Source organism: Electrophorus electricus, chromosome 4, assembly GCF_041902795.1.
Source record: "Electrophorus electricus isolate QZ-2024a chromosome 4, ASM4190279v1, whole genome shotgun sequence".
Taxonomy (NCBI): Eukaryota; Metazoa; Chordata; class Actinopteri; order Gymnotiformes; family Gymnotidae; genus Electrophorus; species Electrophorus electricus.
Genome location: NC_137500.1, coordinates 33039484 through 33060000, shown reverse-complemented (window position 1 = coordinate 33060000; position 20517 = coordinate 33039484). Strand labels below are relative to the sequence as shown.

Below are 20517 nucleotides of genomic sequence, written 5' to 3'. Positions count from 1 at the left end.
AACTCATCAAAAGTAAACAACTATGGCTGGAACAAAACCCCGTACTAACAACCCCACCTTTATATTTTTGTTCCATGCCACATGTACACACCTACACACATATGCATCAATACCATGTAAGCCAAATCAGCAAGCTTTCCTATACAGGGTTTGATTCCCACACTTTATCCATTTTGACAGTAGTTGATCTGGTTTTGTCAGTAGCTGATCAGGTTTTGTCAGTAGCTGATCTGGTTTTGTCAGTAGCTGATCTGGTTTTGTCAGTGGCACCCTGGTCTCCTGCATTTCTTCCGCTCCTACAGAACCACAGTGACAGCAAGGTGACTCTCTACGAGTCTGAGGATTTCCAGGGCCACAAGTTTGAGATTTGCAATGACTATCCATCACTCCCAGCCATGGGCTGGTGTAGCAAAGAGGTGCCATCAATCAAAATCAACTCCGGAGCGTAAGTCACAACCCCCACCCACCCGCTGTGCCTGCTTTCTCAAATGTACTATACAGATGCACTGTACAGACACACTATAAAGACACACTGTACATATGTACTATACTGACGCACTATACATATGTACTATACAGATGCACTGTACAGACACACTATAAAGACACACTGTACATATGTACTATACTGACGCACTATACATATGTACTATACAGATGCACTGTACAGACACACTATAAAGACACACTGTACATATGTACTATACTGACGCACTATACATATGTACTATACAGATGCACTGTACAGACACACTATAAAGACACACTGTACATATGTACTATACTGACGCACTATACATATGTACTATACAGATGCACTGTACAGACACACTATAAAGACACACAGTACATATGTACTATACTGACGCACTATACATATGTACTATACAGATGCACTGTACAGACACACTATAAAGACACACTATACAGACACACTATACAGAAACACTATACAGAAACACTATATAGAAACACTGCTGCTGTTCAGCAATTCAACATCTGTTTATGTATTCAAAGATTTATGGAATGGGACATATTTTGTTCAGATTTCTGTCACCTTTTCTGACCACATATTTTTACAACATAGACACAGGTACTCACTATAAAACCAACGTGAACCACTGTGAACATGTGAACAATTCTTATTTCAGAGGCTTCACACAGGACTCAGATGATCAGATGATCAGATGTCCTTTCCTCTTAAACACAAATAATGCAGCGTTTGTATTCCAAGAGTTTATTTCCAGTCTCTGTAACAGAACATACCCACCAGAAAGGTAATCAATGAAATACGTTTTCTCTCCTCAGCTGGGTGGCCTATCAGTTTCCTGGTTACCGTGGATACCAGTACATTCTGGAGAGAGACAGACACCAAGGAGAGTTCAGAAACTACAACGACTACAGCACCCAGGCGCATTCCAGCCAGATTCAATCTATCCGCAGAATTCAGCATTAAGCATTCAGAATTCAGCATTAAGACCTAATTCACTTGTCCCCTCCTACAAATGCTATGCCATATGTCATATGTCCAGCATGCAATAAAGACTTAAACTCTGGCAAAGACTGGCAGATCTTTGGTTTTCAAAAATGAATAAAATCATCTCAAAGAATGGGAAACTCCTGTCTGTATGATGTAATGCTTAAAGATCCATTTAAGTTCAGAGAGACCAGCAGATGCAGACCTGAGTCATTGTCTTGTTTCTCTATCGTGGTAGTAAATTATCTGAATTAATGAGACGTTGTCTTCAGCGTGCTTTCTTATCACAGCATGCTTATCGCGATATGAAGACGCTTCGTGCGAGATTTAGAAATCCTACAGAATACCGCGAAACTCCCACAATAATGTAACGATACCGTAGCCGCAAAACAAGCGCGAGAGGTTTCTGCCCTTACATTCACCTGCAGTACAGGATCGTGCTTCATCATTCAGTGTCGCCCAACGACATTACTAAACGTGCTCGTAAACGTCGTTGTCGCCGTTAATCTGAGCCAGTGTTTTAAAAGGTTCTCAGCCTAAACGGTGCGTGCTTGTAGTGGGCCCCATGCCCTGTTTCCAAAAGCACCGTACTGTGATGCTCGCGCTGCCATTGAGCGCTTTGAGGGGAAACGCGCCAGTCTCGGAGTAGGGCCCACGAGGACCTGCCGTCTATTGCTGGAGGACATTGGCACGCGCCTCCACGTGGGCTGTGACGGTCGGAGCTGTCCGAGGTCCTGGTGTGAGTTAAGGCCGCGGGCTGAGGTCCACCGCAACAACTGGGGTTGGGTGTAGGGGTAGGGGCAGGGGCGAATTGTTCACGATTAAACATGATTTGAAGTAAACCCTGGAAAATTAACGAATTGTTGTTTATCTGTTTCGGATCAGACTAAGACTATTGAACGGCAGCATCTTGTCAAATGCATCCTGTTTTAATTCCGTGTCTTTGTTTGTGGAGAAAGCAACACGCGACCGCACACACCCAAAACGTTGAATCAGACGTGAACTATACAGTTGCTCGATGAAAACAGTATCCACACCCAGTCCAGGATCTCCTGATAAATGTTCAACTACACACACCTTTCTCAAATATACATTCCAGTTCGAGCATATTAAAAGTGGTGTGGACAGATATAATACGGAGGCTGTTCAGAAACAACGGCTTGCGTAGGATGCAATTATAGCAGGGGTGCCGAGAGAGACCCTGCAGACCACGGGGTAAGTGAGAATCTTCTGTAAGGAAAAAGAACATGGGACATAAGGCGACGATTAGAAGACAGCGAACAATTACTACGATTAATAACGATCCTGTGTCCCGATGTAACCTAAGCTAGCTGTATTCATTGTTAAACCTGATTTGATGGAAATTATACAAGTAAATAAAAGTGTAAATTTGTAGATGAAATCTAAAAATATGTAGTCGTCAACGTGAGAGAGATAAATATCTATACCAGTCAAAACCACGAGAAGTCTACTTCGTTGTCCATTTAACCGGCTACACTGTGAATCCATTTTAATAACGCTACCATCTTTCATTTCAGTTGAAAGTCATAAATGAGTCATTTTCTAGCATTCGAGGCTTGTTTTAAGTTGCCTGCGATCTCTGTTAAAGACTCAGGCAGCTAAAGCAAGTCTGGGACGCCAGAGACGACACTACAGAGCGCGCGCCTCCAGGAGGCGCGGGGAAGCGAGTTTTTAATCATTACACCATAAAACGTTCCTGTTTCCTGGATGTTGGTTCGGCGGACTGGACTCCAACAGCTGCTGACGATTCATGTGAGAGGCAGTATAAATAGTTTAGTCTAAACACCCCTGCTGCACGCGCTTTTGAGATTAGGTGGTTCTGCTTGCACGACAAAGATGACAATAAAGCGCACGCGGCGTTTCCAACTCGACCTCAGAGTCTCCGTGGTCTTTTGTCCATCACGTATCAAACTACACCATCTTTGCACGTGCTGTCATGCATATGTCCAGCGGACTCGACCGATGTTAACGGAAGATGTTGGAGCTGTTAACGGAAGCTGGATTTACTACTCATACTGGAACAAAACAAAACAAAAAAACCCCGCATAAAATCCCTTCATCCTTAACGCTTATAATCATATGAAATTCACTGTTGCATTTCTCCGTCCACAAAACTTAATATTAAAGCAACAGATAATCAGTATTAACACGAGTTAAATTACCGACGGTCTTCCCTAGTGTCTGCCGACAAAAGTTTGAAACAAAACGTATTCTTTATTGTGCAAATGTTCATTCAAACTAGTTGAGCGAGACGGGTATGGTCGTATGTAATAACCCTACCGAAACAAACACACGTGACAAAGGTAAGAACAGTTCAAGGGGTTTCAAAAACTTTCAAGTGCTGTCCTGCGTCTCTTACACATAATAAGCTACGTATCTTTATATTGCTTTTGTTATTCAAGATTTAATAATACTTTAAAATCTACTAAGTATATTTAAACTAGATTAACCCTAAACACAAATCCTTTAGAGAATAAGACGTCCATTAAATTAGCAGTGGGACAAGTTACTGTAACAATACAACGAAATATCTAAATTTCACCATCGAAAATATTGGACCCTAGTTTTATAAAATGGTTTCTATTCTCATCGTTTTCATAATCATTTTAGAATCATCGGAACTTCCGGTTTCTAGTCTGGACATATTTATATATTTTGAAATTTCGTATTGCTATATTCTTGTGTGCATATAAACTGATTTTGCGCTGCTGTGCTTCACCAGTGGCGATGACATTCATTACATTTTCATGTCCGCTATGGCCTGCTGTTGGTAGTATAAGCCTCGTTCTGCATTTGTCAGGTTAATCAATATAATAATAAGCAACCGTCTGCATCTGCAGCACCGTTTCACATCGATCGCGAGGGCAGAAGAACCACGCGCAAGGGTCTAGGATAAAATGTTCTTGTTTACCGATGCGCAGTGAGGCATGGCTAAAAGGTAAACATTGTCCCAACGTGGAACAGGCTTTTCTGTTTGCAAAGAGGTAAAAGGCGGAAAAGAAAGAGGATCTGAACTGGTTTCCATGTCAAACACTTCAATTCTCCATAGAAACTCTGATCTTAACGCTGAAACTTTATTAAAGGCAGATAGGGGACCGATAAGGCCGAATTTCTATCGGCTGCTCTTTATTGTGGAGACAGGGGAGGATGACAGAGGTAAATTGCGCTTTTAATTAAAGCAATGCAGCAAAGGAAATTGCTGTCTGAATATTGTCTCAGAGATGGAGCTCGTGACAGTTGCCTGGAAACTTCAATCTGTTTCACATTTATTCCAGATCACAGTTTTGAGATAAAGTTTAATAAAAATCTCCCCCGAATGAAAGCCTACCCTTCCGCATCTACCGCCACAATGCCTCAGAGGTGCGGAGCGAGCCTTATGTTTAACATGTATTTCTCAGGTACATACTCTTTCTTCGTAAAATGAGAGATATCACTGAAATTTTAAAAAAGCAAAAGGAGGATGTCGCTGGCGCGCGGAGGTTGGGGCTGCGCCCGTGTCTCCAGCGTTGCCTTTTCAATGGGGAGCGCGTCTCCTCTTTTGTCGGAAATCGGATATCCTTTTTCCTGGACGCGTTTCCTGACTTCGCCGCTGAGGTTTAGGAGAAAGTCCGGACAAATCCTTTCTGAATCGACAGAAGAGTGATCGATCTTATTTACATCGCATTTATTTATTTAACCAAAATTATCATGTTAAAATTCTGATTATAATGTCAGTTATTCCTCGGTAAACGCAGGTCGATAATTGACCCGTGGAGTAAAACATTTCACCGATTTGGATTGTAGTTTATTTCTCCACGTGTCAAAATGCAAAATTTTTCTTTCACTATGCTTCATTACATACACAAATGTTAATTTCTATGTTAAATAAACTGTTTCCTATTTGTATTTTACTTTACCGTGCGTAAATACGATCTATTGTTTTCTAGATCATGCAGAGAATTTACTGAAGGATAGTAAAGGTTCCTCGTGGAGTCCCCTCAGTACAGGCGTTCAGAAAGGTAAGCTTCGCCTTCGAGATGTTTCATTGCTTCTACAATTGGGATAAACCGCCTTAAAATACTTAAACATGTCTTACATTTAAACATGTGGATATGGCCTAAATAAATGACAAAACTGCATTTTATGTAACACCTGTACATTAGTGCTGTTTTAGTTCTGTCATTTATTTTGTGGCAAATGTAAAAAACAAACAAACAAATAAACAAAAAAACAATTCCATAGCGTTTTTACAAATAAGCTTTAGGCCAACTTTTTATCACTGATTTAATACTAAATTAATTTTTTTTATAATATGTTTATAATATCTCTCACGACAGTTAGAACACAGCTGTTTGCTCATGTACTGAAACTCTTGAGCGTTGTGTCGTTTGTCTAGGCAGCGGACAAATCCAGCTGTGGCAGTTTCTGCTGGAGCTCTTGGCCGACAGCTCGAACGTGTCGTGCATCGCGTGGGAGGGCACGAACGGGGAATTCAAGCTGATCGACCCGGACGAGGTGGCGAGACGCTGGGGCGAGCGGAAGAGCAAACCCAACATGAACTACGACAAGCTGAGCCGCGCGCTGCGCTATTACTACGACAAAAACATCATGACCAAGGTCCATGGAAAGCGCTACGCCTACAAGTTTGACTTTCACGGCCTGGCTCAGGTGTGTCAGCCCTCCTCGACTGAACAGGCTCTGTACAAGTTCCAGAGCAACTTCGCTCCTATCCCGTTCTCGGGTCTTTCCAAACTCAACCTTGTGGCCCCGAGCGTCGGGCCTTCGGGCTTTTCCTACTGGGCTGGATCTCCCGCGACTCTTTACCACAGCCACAACCTGCAGCCGTCGGCGCCGTTCGGAGCGGTATCAGCTTCACACATAAGCTGTGTTAACAATATTAACAATCTGAATAACATAAATAATCACTACAACTGAAAGTTTTAGGAAGACCGCAAGACTATAGTCTAATGCAAGACTACGCAAACTAATGCAGTGAGCTCTTCAGTTTGGGAACATAAGTCGATTTGCTACAAATGTGTAACAGCAGTTTATCACAGCATCCGAAAAGGCAGGTGACAGTTTCTCTTGTAAAAACCTAGTCTTAGATGAAATAAACACGATAACTAGACATTCTTTTTGTAAAATCCATTTTTATCTAGGGCTGACGATCAAAACGCCCTTTAGTAACCATCAACAATGTGGGTTAAAGTAATCTGGCGCCATCTTATGGATAACAAATATTATCAATCTGTTGTCATTTGCACGTTACCAATTAAAAATAACATATAGGACACTAGATTATTGATGAACGTACCATCTTTCACGCGCGTTATGGGTCCGTGTTATTTACCCACAACGTCCCTTAAAATGAAGATCGTACATCCGGGTTCATTTACGATGGAGACTAATCCACAGGGTCTATTTTTCCAACCTTACATTTATCACTAAGCACATTAAAAAATATATTTTTCAACATTTCAAAGTAAAACCATAATTTACTCTGCAGAAATAAAAAAAAATGTTTTGGGTCCAATTTAGCTTTGTAACATAAATAATTTTGCCTCTTAAAATATGGTTATGAATATTTTATGGGTTTTGTAGTTAGGCCCATTTAACCTACTTTTAAGCAGCTGTTCAGAAATTAATGTGGAGTTCGTCTTCAGTAGGGAATAATCTTTGTAAAACGGTTTTGATTAGTTCCCTAATTATATAATATGTCAGATGTCAAGGCAAATAATATAAACGCAGGCTTCATAAAGGGATTAGTTCATATCCATTAAGATCACGTAAGAATTTTAATAAAGAAAATTTGAGCTATTCCAATGACTTATGTCTGTTTACCTTCCACTGGCGGGATATTTTAGAGTAGTCCATAACTAAACGGAGCTGGTCGAAATTTGGTTTTGATAGGGAAGCACAAATAATTAACAAGAAGCGTTCACGGGCCGGTTTTGCACGATATTAACGGGGAAACTGAAAAATACACCAACAGATGCTATTCGTTTTTGCCTATTACTATTAATATTAATATTACTATTAATATTACTATTACTATTACTCGATCTGTTGTCTACTAACGCACGCACAAACGACAGGTTATTATTAAGAAAAAAAAAAACAGCATTGTTCTATCCAAACGGATCAGAGTGAGAAAATGGGAAATGGACAGTTTAATTTGGAGATATATAATTTTATCTAAAATACACCGTATTATTTGGTTATCATTCCCGCATCTCCTCTCTGCAGCCAACAGCGGTGTCATCTAACATCGTTTTCATACTCCACTAATTTTACTGTTGCAAGAATTGAAGAACATTTTACCTGAAGTTCTCTTACTTAGATAATACGTGTGAGTACGATGTCTAGGACAAGTATTTGCTAAGAGGTCAGTGTAAAGAAGGCGAATGCAGTGCTCATAACCAGTATCGCCAAGGTGTGTTCGCTAAAATAAATTGATTCATTACAAGTCGGGATTTTGTCTTTCATTTACGCCACAAAAATGTATTTATATAGACGGTTTTACAGAAAATACTATAGCGCATCAAACAGTTTGATACCAAGACTACACGAAGATTTGTGGTTACTACTGATTCTGATGATTTTCCCGAAACGTGTTAGTTGAAACAAAAGGTTGTTTGAATTGTGAATATTTAAAATAGATGTCGGAATATGTCAAGTTAATTTACAATAGCCCGACTACGTATGAGTGAAAGGCTGGGTGCCATTTCGATAATCCCGTCAGTTTACCGTTAACAGCCAAGCGAATTTCTTCAGACAAATCGCATTTTCGTTATAACTAATCAACATGTACAGTGTGTTGGCTTTGAAAATCCTAGAAAATAAGAAGATAATTGTATTTGCCGAAAATTCAAGCGTGGCCTCTAGGCACTCATCGTTTTGTGAGAAAAATGCAGCACACTTTTAGCCACGAGAGGGCGCCACATTTCCACGTCAATAATCGACATTCCCCTTTACGATACGAATAAAACAAACGACCTACCAGAACGTGTAATCCAGAGAGAGAAAGCCACAAATAACAGCAAACCAGAGAGTAAGAAGATAATTATAAAAAAAAAAAAAAACATGCGCGGGGAAAACACGAGCAATGTAGCGGACCAGGGCTGGACCAATCTCAGGCTAAAAAATGAGTAGCCTCGTATAAACGTGTTAGATGTACAGAAGTGATCTCTTGAATTTTCACAAAAACATTTCAGATGCTCTGTCACTGAAATGTCCAGGTTGTCTCCAGAAACTCTCTGCGTGTCATAAGTGAGGAGTGTGTAGTGTGAGGTCTGACAGGCCTACGAAGCACTCGTGTGACCCACATATCAATGAACCCAGCGACAGGATTTTGCTATTGATGGTGACGGGTTCCTTTATACTGGCACTCTGAACACATTTCTACTCCAGCGCTGGCAGCGGAATCGGACTGAGACACTGCCCACACACAGTGACCTAGCTCTCTCTCTCTCTCTCTCTCTCTCTCTCTCTCTCTCTCTCTCTCTCTCTCTCTCTCTCTCTCTCTCTCTCTCTCTCTCTCGCTCTCTCTCTCGCTCTCTCTCTCTCGCTCTCGCTCCTCACCACTCCAAGAGAGAGTTAGTGATTACAGCAGAGTGGAATGTGGCAAGGTTTCAGAAAGCATCAATACAGAGCAGAGCAACCTTAAATACCCCTCTCACTCAGTGTTTGAAACATTCTTGCTCTCACAGTTGGTCACCAGTGTTTTTCTTTTTTATCCCACAGTCACAAAGGTAACTGGCACAAACGTTTTTGGTCTGTGTTTGTTATTTTGAGATATTCCTGAGCATGTCCTGTCATCCGCAGTCACAGACACAGTCACAGACACAGACACAGTCACAGTCACAGTCACAGACACAGACACAGACACAGTCACAGTCACAGACACAGACACAGTCACAGTCACAGACACAGTCACAGACACAGACATAGACACAGTCACAGACACAGTCACAGACACAGTCACAGACACAGACACAGCTGCACCCACTAACCTGCTGGCTTCAGGCATCATTACCATGGTGCCTTTCTCACATACTCAGCTCAAAAGTATAGCATGGTTGCATGATTACTGCGGGAACACAGAGTTCAAACTTCCATTTTTCTTTCAAATTCTGCAGAAGACGTTTTCTGTGTACGCAGGTAGACCGCGTACACGCCACAGGTCTGAAGTCATTCATAATAATAAGGTACAGTAATTATTCAGTACACAGTAATGTAGACAATAAAATTATTAGTGCGTTTATATAAGATATGAAGTTAGATGTATGTAGTTAACTTTTTAAAATTGGGAAGTGTATTTAAAAACAGTATACATCTGTCTCTTGACATTCTGCTGAAAATCCAACCACTCAGAAATCACAAGCAGAAATGGAGCCACAGGAGGTAATGTAAGGGGTTTGTAGTCTGTGTTTGTGGTTGTACTGGAGTAGATTTGTGGCTGTGTGTTTGAGGGTGATTGAAGGAGGTGTGTTTGAGGGTGGTGTGACTGAGGGCAATTGAGTGAGGGTGGTGTGTTTCAGTGTATTTGTGTTTGTGTTTCCTTAAGGCTCATTTTTGAATTCCTTTGGATTTTGGATAAGTATGAAACCAAAAAACCCTAACTCAGTGGATCCACTCTGTGCTCTGGGGCATAACAGGATGTTGAAAATGAAAATGTAGCCGAAGAGAGGGAGACATGATGATTCCCAAGAGAATGTGAATGTGATCTGGTACCCAGAGAGATGGGATGAGCCGATACTGGCACCTCTCAGAGCAGAGAGTCAGCAGAGCTGTCTTATTCAGGGTTCTAATGCTCTGAATCTGCCTGCCTGTCTGTCTATCTGCCTGCCTGTCTGTCTGCTTGCCTGTCTGCTTGCCTGCCTGTCTGTCTGTCTGTCTGTCTGCCTCATTCAGGGAGCAGCTCCCAGCCAGTGGGTGGCGCTGTAGTCTTCTCTCTTTCAACAGTCACACATCACCCACATTCACTTACTAAATTTAGCTTGTTGCTTCACTCTCCTTTAGAAAGAAAGACAAAGAGACAGAAGGAGGTGTGTGTGTGTGGGGCGATGAGTACCAGTGTCCTACTTAATCTGTTTACTGTTTTTTGTTTCATAATTCAGGTTCTAAAACTCATGAGCAAAATAAATATTTAAATCTTCATATCACTACCATTATTGATACCATCGTCCCTCGTGCTAAACAAACCTATTATTAAGCAGCTCATTAACACCAGCTCTGGGCCCACGAGTAAACAAGTGAGAATGGTTTTCAATAGGAATAAGAATAAACATTCCAGTGCAAAGCAAATTAATCTGCAATAAAGGACAGATGATGATGTTGAAAGAGCATGCCGCAAGAAAATAACATCTATGACGTTTATGACAAAAAGGATCTGCATTTGTTTACTAAAATGTTTTACACTAAACAGAACTACAGTAACACCACTGGAATAACATACTGAGATGCACATCACCCTAGAGTGGTGTGGAATCATATCACAGAGAATCAGATCCTCTAGACCAGGGACTAAATACATTTACAGAAACAAATGACTCTTCGTTCAGATCCTACACATGGGAGCATTTCAAACCAACTCAGTCCAACCCGCCTCAACACACTCACCAGAACTGACCAACCCGCCCCCACACACTCACCAAAACTCACCAACCTGCCCCAACACACTCACCAAAACTCACCAACCTGCCCCAACACACTCACCAGAACTCACCAACCCACCCCAACACACTCACCAAAACTCACCAACCTGCTCCAACACACTCACCAAAACTCACCATGCCACAGTTAGTACTGTGTTAGTACAGTGTGTACTGTGTTTACGTAGCCATGTCAGTATTGTGTTTACTGTGTTTTCATAGCCGTTTCAGTACTGTGTTTACGTAGCTGTGTCAGTACTATGTGTTCTAACTGTGTTTATGTAGCCATGTCAGTAATGTGTTTACTAACTGTTTTCATAGCCATGTCATTACTGTGTTTACTAACTGTGTTTATGTAGCCATGTCAGTACTGTGTGTACTAACTGTGTTCACGTAGCCATGTCAATACTGTGTGTACTAACTGTGTTTTCGTGGCCGTGTCAGTACTGTGTTTACTAACTGTGTTTTCGTGGCCATGTCAGTACTGTGTTTACTGTGTTTATGTAGCCGTGTCATTACTGTGAGTACTGTGTTTACGTAGCCATGTCAGTACTGTGTGAACTAACTGTGTTTACATAGCTGTGTCACTACTGTGTGTACTAACGGTATTTACTGTGTTTATGTAAGATGCTGTTGTGAGTAAGCCAAACTGTAACCGTCTGATTACAAGCTGCACTCGTGGTGGTTTACAGACTAAAACAGTCTCAGCACTTTGACATTTACAAATGAAAGACAACTGCCTGTTGAAGTTTACAATATTTAAAATAAAAATATTAACAATATTAAACATACTGTATACTTACTAATATTAAACATAATTAAACAACAAATTCTAAAACTGACAGGTGACCATATTTAGTGTTATTCTGATCTATAACAATATATCTGATCTATAATCTATATCTGGAACACACATCTACCCAGACTGAGAATACAGCTCATTAATATGACTGACTCAGGAAAGTCACTAAGTTACTTCACTTTCACTGTAAGTGAAAAAAAAACAGATCACATCACATATTTTTGGAAGTGTTAAGTTACATTCGACCAAATGTGATAAATGGCCAAACACACACAGTCCTTTCTGCACAACACTGCACTGGTTCCGCAGTGCTGTCTGGTGCACCTCAGGTACTTCAGCGATGCTGCGGTTACTATAGAGACTGGGGGGTTACGAGCTCGTCTGGCGTACGCTTCCGTGACCTAGCTAGCTGCCGAGATCCGCAGGGCCGCAGCCAAGGCGGGCAGCTCGCAGACTGCAGCAAATTCCGTCCAATCAACTGTAAGATCATTCATGCAGAGAGTTTTATTCACTAACCGTTTCATTTTTGATTTCAGACTGCAAACATATGTTGACGAATCACGCATTCGGTCTAGCTTCTCAGACAGATCATTTACTAGGAGTTCCCTGTTCCTCCACGAGCACATGGAATAAACACGCGCTGCTCCAGAGTAACGATGTTTTTGTTTTTTTTTTCTAATTAATTAAGGCTACTAACATTTCACCTCACAGCTCTGAGCAACTTCACTGTTTCACCTTGAGAATAGCTGTTTATCTCATGTCATCTTATCTTTTGGTCTTATCTTTTGGCGTGGTATCTACCCCTCAACTAAACGATCCTTTAATATTCTGCTCCGGTGGTTCAGCACCAGGGTCAGCGGCGTAAACGCGGCGATACTATTTTTCTTATTTAAGAGCGGCAGACGGCGCCTGGGAGAGACGGCTCCCTCTGAGCACACCGCAAAGTGGGGCGCCAGGACAAGCGTGGTGTGGGGGTGTCAACACCCTACAGCTGCGCTTTGAAGCTCTCTGTCAGTGAAAAGGTTCAAAGGCACAGAACTGCATTATGTTAATTTGCCATATTTGCTTGTTAGTAAACAGCCTGAGCGGAAATTTTGTGCTTTAAAATTAGTGTTATATATACTTAGTATTGTGTGCGGTTGGAATGTCGTATCTAGGGCTGCCGAGAGACATTTAATGACTGAACAGAGCTATTCCACTGCAGGCTTTGACAGTCAGCACTACCACAAACGCTAACATTTATTTCAATCTTCAATCAGGCAATAAAATATTCCATAATAATAAAAAAAAACTTTAATAATAATACAGATTAATGTTAAATTTATCCTTAAACCATACATGAACTGAAACAAAAGAAAACTCAAAACTCTACACATTTGACGTTCATAAGCACAGGTGATGACCATCATACGAAACCCGCGCGTCAGAACCTCGGATAGCTCCTCGCGCTGCGTCCAGCGCACTGAACGTGCTTAAAACATTAAAACATTAACGCAACTTCTTTTAAACTGCTTTCCGCGTCGCTGGCGGATGTCCAAGCCGTCGGAACACGTGTAAACCTGGCATGCACTAAACTGTCCACACAGCAGTGACTTTATTGCTACTTAATGTCAGAGTACAGCACGAGGTATTCAATACTGTTACAAGTGACGTGACATGTACAATCTGCTATAAGTCAGATAAACCTGACAGAAGTGTGCATGAGCGCGCGCTTAAGTGTAAATCATTGGCTGCTCTAACGCCTGTGCACGTGCTGTACTGGTTTAAGGGTCCAGGTAGCTGCGCTCCTCTTTCGATTCACCTTCGTTTTTGAGGTTTTGGAAAACCTCAGTGAAAAAGTGCGCGTCCGTGTGAATCTTCAGCATCTGCGCGCTGAGTCTATTAATAATCCCTAACGACTGATCCCAGAACACGTGCTTGTTACCGTCGGAGATAAAAGGCTTAAGAGGGTAGGAGATCTCGCTGCCCAGGTACGAGTAGGCCAAGTACAGACAGGTGAGGAAAAGGCCCTGCAGTTCCCGCCGACTTGCAACGTCATCAGTCACGGTTTCCTTCACGAGCAGGTACACGAACACCAAGGTGCCGGGGGTTAGGAAGCCCTGCTCCTGCCATCCTTGCATCAGCAGCGTTCTGTCGACGTTTCGGAACCAGAGGCTGACCTCACCTGGACTCAGCTCCTTGAGCCTGAAACACCGACGACACAGGAAGCCCCCTAGGCAGCGCAAAAGATCCCCTGTTGATGCCTGTACGATCACACGCTCCGGCGACACGAAAGACCCTCCACGCCGCTGCGTTTGGACAGGTTTGGGCTGCTTTGCGCTCGGCGACAGCAGGGTTTCGTGGAGCCCCTGAGAAGGAACTGTCGGGATCGGGACAGAAACAAGTCCGTGCTTTGACTCGCGGTCCGTGTTGGCGTGCTGGACGCACTTCCTCACGTTCGCGTAGGTTAGCGGATCTGCCTGGCCGTCGCCTCTCGAAGGGGATAGAGGATTCGGGGAAACTTTCTTTCCCGTTTTTTTCTTGGCTGATATAGTAACCAGCCGCTTAAACGTGAGACCGGACACGATCGCAGACGGTTTCTTAAGGCTCCTCCGGCCGTGTTCATGCCTCTGGTCCCTCCGCTGCCCCGGCGCGGGGTCCTTCCCCGACAGAGGGCTTACGGAGAGCACGGTCCCCATGCCTGCAGCGCGATAGATCACACGCGACGGACGAGCACAACGATTTTCTCGCACTGCGCGTAGAAATGGCGCTCTCTTGAAAACCCGGTTAGTTCAAAGTTGAAGCTCCATCTGAGTTGCGGAGACGGGTGGAGCCGTTATCCCTGTCGGGTCGCGAGCGAAGTCCAGAGGAAATTCCAGAGCGCGACGCAGACACTCCCTGCGCAAGGACGGACGACTAGCTCCACATATCCGCCCGCTCCGAGGGGGGATTTGCGTGCATGTAAACTCAGCCGCAGTCTCTGCGCAGATAGTCTGTGAGGGATTACTCGTTCATGGATGAGCAATTATCCAACCTGAACCGCCTTGCCGAATATTGGCAGACTCCTGGACCAATTGCGAACCGCGCTTATTACCACATTACTAGGTCACGTCTTAGAGCGAAAAAAGCGACGCACAGCCAGTAGACTATTACTCAACGATTATTCCTTACACGAACCCCAGTTGAAAACATTCCTTCACAAAAATACCGAAGTACGACGATTCGAAGAAACATCATTAAAAAAAAATGCAACAAGTTTGTTGAGTCTGAACAAGGGATCCGCCAATATTAAATCACTTGGGGAGATACAATAACCGACAATTAGCACCTTGTGGTCGATATTAATAATATACCATTTTAAGCAAGTTCAAATAGAATCTATATAATGTTCAGAAAGTGTAAGATATGTTGAACTATAAAGTTTGATCATTAATTTTACATAGCCGTATGTACATCAGACAAATTATTGTAAACAATACTGGAAACACCAGGGAAAAAAAGCAAAAAAAAAACCCCAAAAAACCCCACTACAAAACTCCACAGTGCCTAGGGCTGGAAACACCAGAACAAAAACACTACAAAACTCCACAGTGCCTAGGGCTGGAAACACCAGAACAAAAACACTACAAAACTCCACAGTGCCTAGGGCTGGAAACACCAGAACAAAAACACTACAAAACTCCACAGTCACCAACACGAGATTCTGCTTAATCAGTACAGCAAAATAATAATAAAAAACTCTGATGTCAAAATTATTACAAAACACAGGTTGTACTTTACAATGGAGAGCTAACCATCTCTGTTTACACTTGTCTACAGTGATTTTGCTTTCTGCAAAGACAAACAACCAAAAACATTTATTATGTGTTTTTGCACACTGAACCCAAACATGTTTTCAGAATGTATCTACCACTCTGTTTTGTCCCTGTATGCTCATATGTCTTTATGCGTAGCATGGAAAAGCAGCACCAAGGAAAGTGCAGATCCTCTGTTAGCAGACTACTGGTGGACACTGCAGTTAGTGCAGTGTTAGTGTATTCTTAGTGTGTGTTAGTGTATTCGTAGTTTGTGTGTTAGTGTGTGTGTTAGTGTATTCTTAGTGTGTGTGTTAGTGCAGTGTTAGTGTGTGTTAGTGTAATGTCAGTGTAGTGTTAGTGTGATGTTAGTGTAGTGTTAGTGTGTGTTGGTGCAATGTTAGTGTAATGTTAGTGTGACGTTGGTGTAGTGTTAGGGTGTGTTGGTGTAACGTTAGTGTAATGTTAGTGTAGTGTTAGTGTAATGCTAGTGTAAGGTTAGTATAGTGTTAGTGCAGTGTTAGTGTAATGTTAGTGTGTGTTAGTGTAATGTCAGTGTGGTGTTAGTGTAGTGTTAGTGTGTGTTGGTGTCATGTTAGTGTAATGTTAGTGTGGCGTTAGTGTAGTGTTAGTGTGTGTTGGTGTAATGTTAGTGTAATGTTAGTGTAGTGTTAGTGTAATGCTAGTGTAATGTTAGTATAGTGTTAGTGTGTGTTAGTGTAATGCTAATGTGTGTCAGCATAGTGTTAGTGCAATGTTAGTGTGTGTTAGTGTAGTGTTAGTGTGTACTAGTGTAATGTTAGTGTCGTTTAGTCTGTTAGTGTAATGTTAGTGTAATGCTAGTGTGTTAGTATAGTGTTAGTGTGTGTTAGTGTAATGTTAGTGTCATTTAGTCTGTGTTAGTGTAATGTTAGTGTAATGCTAGTGTGTGTTAGTATAGTGTTAGTGTGCGCTAGTGTAATGTTAGTGTAGTGTTAGTGCAGTGTTAGTGTGTTAGTGTGCGTTCGTGTAATGCTAGTGTAATGTTAGTGTAGTATTAGTGTGTTAGTGTGTTAGTGTAATGCTAGTGTGTGTTAGTATAGTGTTAGTGTGTGTTAGTGTGGTGTTAGTGTAGTGTTAGTGTAGTGTTAGTGTGTGCTAGTGTAATGTTAGTGCGTGTTAGTGTAATGCTAGTGTAGTGTTAGTGTGTGTTAGTGTAATGTTAGTGTAATGTTAGTGCGTGTTAGTGTAATGCTAGTGTGTGTTAGTATAGTGTTAGCGTGCGTTAGTGTAATGTTAGTGTAATGCTAGTGTAATGTTAGTGTGTGTTAGTGTAATGCTAGTGTGTGTTAGTATAGTGTTAGCCTGCGTTAGTGTAATGTTAGTGTAATGTTAGTGTGTGTTAGTGTAATGTTAGTGTGGTGTTAGTGTGTGTTAGTGCAATGTTAGTGTAATGTTAGTGCGTGTTAGTGTAATGCTCGTGTGTGTTAGTATAGTGTTAGTGTGCGTTAGTGTAATGTTAGTGTAATGCTAGTGTAATGTTAGTGTGTGTTAGTGTAATGCTAGTGTGTGTTAGTATAGTGTTAGCGTGCGTTAGTGTAATGTTAGTGTAATGTTAGTGTAATGTTAGTGCGTGTTAGTGTAATGCTAGTGTGTGTTAGTGTAGTGTTAGCGTGCGTTAGTGTAATGTTAGTGTAATGCTAGTGTAATGTTAGTGTGTGTTAGTGTAATGTTAGTGTAGTGTTAGTGTGTGTTAGTGTAATGTTAGTGTAACACACAAACTAATCTAACTGTGAAATCCCGCAACCCTTAATGGGGCCGAAGGGTGCCGCAGTGTCAGCTTCAGCACCGTCAATGGGAAACTGCGCCACCTTGTGGCCAGCTGATGTAAAATTCAGAACCAGAGAGCATTTGACGCCACGACAATAAAAAAAATTTAAAATAGGTAGTGACACACTAAAGTCCTTCTGATTAATTATAAAATATTACATTTACATTTACGTTTACGGCATTTAGCAGACGCTCTTATCCAGAGCGACTTACAAAAGTGCTTGGTCATTTCCTCACAGAATACATCCTAGTACAGTACAGCAGGTTAGTCCAATATACCAATGAACTAGAACACTGTAGAAATACAGGGATCACTGCTGATGCCTAGAAGTAATACACAAGCTCTATCTTAGACAATAAGTGCAACAAACAATAAGTACCAGAGTCTGTCAGACAACATCAGTGTAATGAACAATACCCCACAATAAGTACTAATTTGGTTAGTCACTATAATAGCATGGTCAATGGTCATTTAAATATTCCATGAATAGATGGTAAAAGTGAGTAAAAGTGAGTCAAATATTAAAATCATTAAGCAATGCAATTATTAAATGCCTCATGTTTCACATGCAGTAGAGTTGATCCTACTGATAGCTTGGAGTAGTACTCTGAGCTTCACAGGTACTGATTAATCAAATGTACATTGCAGAATATTTGCTTTCAAACAAATTAGTTATTTTGGAGGGATTTTTAATATTAGAACACCTAATAAAGAGTATTTTTAAAGACACACTATAGTCTGTTTCATGGTCATGATTTATAATTGTCTGCATAAACTAAGGCCGTTATTGAGGTTCTGATTCCCATATCAAATGTTTCCATATTCAACATCTTGAACACATTCCTGTATCCAACATCCTGTACGTGCGACCATATCCAAAGTCCTGTACACATTCCTGTATCCAACGGTGTGTAAACGTTCCTGTATCCCACATCCAGTAAATGTTTCCATATCCAACGTCCTGTAAACATTCCCTTATCCAACATCCTCTAAACGTTCCTCTATCCAACATCCTGAACACATCCCACATGATCAGCACTATGTCTGATTTTTGAAAGACACGGCAAATAGTTCATCTCACATCACTCCATTTACAGCAAAAAGTTAATCAAAATGCTTACATTACATTTAGTAGTGAATGTCACAGCAGCCTGTGCAAGCAGGAGTAGGTGGCCTTTCCTTCCTCAAGGTGGGTTGTGGCATTCCCAGCGTGAGGGTGCAAACAAAACTTAAACTGAACTTCTCAGATGCAGATAAATGGTACCTCTTGTGTTGGGACACACCTGTTGATAACTGAATTCAGGTGTTTCGTTCAGTCCCATTGCACAGGTGTGTAAAGCACCTGGCTCATCTGTGAAGGAACGGGTGACTCTAAACAGCTCAGTGATTTCCAGCATGGTGCTGTAACAGGACGCCACCATGAAGTTGCTTCCCTCCTAGATATTCCAGGACCAGAAGTATTTATGAACCAAATTGACTCACCCACAAAGTGGCAGACCATGTAAAGTTCCAGAGCGCGGTCACTGAGCGCTGAGGCATGTAGTGTGTAAACGTCGCCAACGCTCTGCTGACTCAGTAACTGCAGAGGTCCAAACCTACTCTAGCGTTACTATCAGAACAGAAAGTGTGTGCTGGGAGCTTCGTGTCAGGGGTTTCCATGGCCACACAGCTGCATGCAAGCCCTACATCACAAAGCACAACTCCGAGCATCGGGTGGAGTGATGTAAAGCACGCTGCCACTGGACACTGGCACGGTGGAAACATGTTCTGTGGAGTAACGAATCACACGTCTCTATCTGGCAGTGTGATGGACATGTCTGGATACAGTGAATGTCAGGAGAACGTTACCTGAACATTACTGTGTTAACTGCAGGGTTTGGTGGGGGGGAGGGATTATGCTTTGGGCTTGTTTTTCAGGTCTTGGCCTAGAGCCCTTAGTTCCAGTGAAGTGAAATCTTAATCCTTTAGCATTCCAAGACATTCCGGACAACTGCATAGTTCCAGCTGTGTGGGAACAGATTGGGGAAGGCCAATGTGTGCTCCAGGGCACACGGCGATGTTTGGATGGGTTTGTTGTGGAAGAACTTGACTGGCCCACACAGAGCCCTGACCTCCTCCCCATTGAACACCTTTGGGATGAACTAGGACAGAGATTGTGATGTCTGACTATACAAATGCTCTTCTGGATGAATGCGCAAACGTTCCCACACGCACACTCCAGAGTCTTGTAGAAAACCTTCCCAGAAGAGTGGAAAGGAGCTGTGAATGGAGACAGACTGCATGTAAACGCTTGTGGATTTAGAGTTGGACGTCATAAAATTTCCTATAGGTGTGTTGTGTAGGTGTTCCATTACTTTTGTCCATATAGTGTATTTGTATTTTATGTATCTAGAAACGTAGGAACGTTTAGATGGCAGGACACTTAATAAACTCCAACTGCTAAAACACAAAACTGATCACTTCAGGTCAGCTATGCGCAGTACCTATGCAGAACAGCAGGGGGCAGCATCGTCCCAGTCTCAGCGCATTCAGCACGTGTTGCTGGCAGGGGCCCTGATGAATGCTCCTGTCAGCAACAGCCTTCAGCACTTTAGGCAATATTTAATAACTTGGGGCAGGAGGCGGTGAAACCGTACACCGCCAGCTCTCTGTCAGATCAATATTGCTCCTCATGACAGAGGCCTCCTGTCAGCTGGGCCTCCACCACAGCACATCACACTCCCAACAAATGGCAACTCTCCCTCTCCAGCTGTTACTGGAAGGAAGTCTCTTCGTATGAAGGAGAGCCTTTTATTCAGTTCTGTCCACATTTATGTGGAACACATGGCGGTTTATGGGGTTTTTGGAGAATGGGCTGTTGAAAACATTTCCAATTCCCAGTTACCCCACCTGCACTATATGAACCAAATCCGATGAGAATCGATCTTCATATTCGATCTCTCAGCACTGTTAGCAGCAGTATGGAGTCGATCTGTGAATATACATGAGGTGGACTCCTGATA

At 42.2% G+C, this 20517-nt stretch overlaps 3 protein-coding genes across 4 annotated transcripts in view; 2 read left to right on the top strand and 1 right to left on the bottom strand.

Annotated features, from left to right (window-relative positions):
* Positions 1-1561, top strand: part of cryba2b (crystallin, beta A2b) — a 2730-nt gene extending 1169 nt beyond the window's left edge. Inside the window, exons 3-4 of the mRNA XM_027031577.3 lie at positions 303-445; positions 1309-1561. Of these exons, the coding sequence (XP_026887378.1) occupies positions 303-445; positions 1309-1456 (291 nt within the window). The 3' untranslated portion in view covers positions 1457-1561. The remainder of the gene's footprint in view (positions 1-302; positions 446-1308) is intronic.
* Positions 1562-2580: 1019 nt separating this feature from the next.
* On the top strand, positions 2581-6605 carry fev (FEV transcription factor, ETS family member). 2 transcript variants are annotated; one of them, XR_014123379.1, is made up of 3 exons: positions 2581-2692; positions 5425-5496; positions 5874-5942. XR_014123379.1 is itself a non-coding variant. In XM_027031578.3 (3 exons), the coding sequence occupies exons 1-3, from the start codon at positions 4680-4682 to the stop codon at positions 6410-6412; spliced, it is 828 nt and encodes a 275-aa protein (XP_026887379.2). In that variant the 5' UTR covers positions 4636-4679; the 3' UTR covers positions 6413-6605. The 2 variants fall into 2 exon arrangements, 1 of the variants encoding a protein (XP_026887379.2); XM_027031578.3 differs by lacking the exon at positions 2581-2692 and adding an exon at positions 4636-4896 and having other exon boundaries at positions 5874-6605.
* Positions 6606-13210: 6605 nt separating this feature from the next.
* cdk5r2b (cyclin dependent kinase 5, regulatory subunit 2b (p39)) lies at positions 13211-17478 on the bottom strand. The gene has a single exon (XM_027031576.3). It carries the CDS (start codon positions 14608-14610, stop codon positions 13696-13698), a length of 915 nt encoding a protein of 304 aa, XP_026887377.2. The 5' UTR covers positions 14611-17478; the 3' UTR covers positions 13211-13695.
* Positions 17479-20517: the final 3039 nt, after the last annotated feature.

Excerpts from the sequence above, each read along its gene's own strand:
- fev (XM_027031578.3), top strand. The coding sequence starts at position 4,680 with ATGCAGCAAAGGAAATTGCTGTCTGAATATTGTCTCAGAGATGGAGCT. Across the intron at positions 4,897-5,424 it reads GTTTAACATGTATTTCTCAG|ATCATGCAGAGAATTTACTG; the intron begins GTACATACTCTT and ends ATTGTTTTCTAG. Across the intron at positions 5,497-5,873 it reads CAGTACAGGCGTTCAGAAAG|GCAGCGGACAAATCCAGCTG; the intron begins GTAAGCTTCGCC and ends TCGTTTGTCTAG.
- cdk5r2b (XM_027031576.3), bottom strand. The coding sequence starts at position 14,610 with ATGGGGACCGTGCTCTCCGTAAGCCCTCTGTCGGGGAAGGACCCCGCG.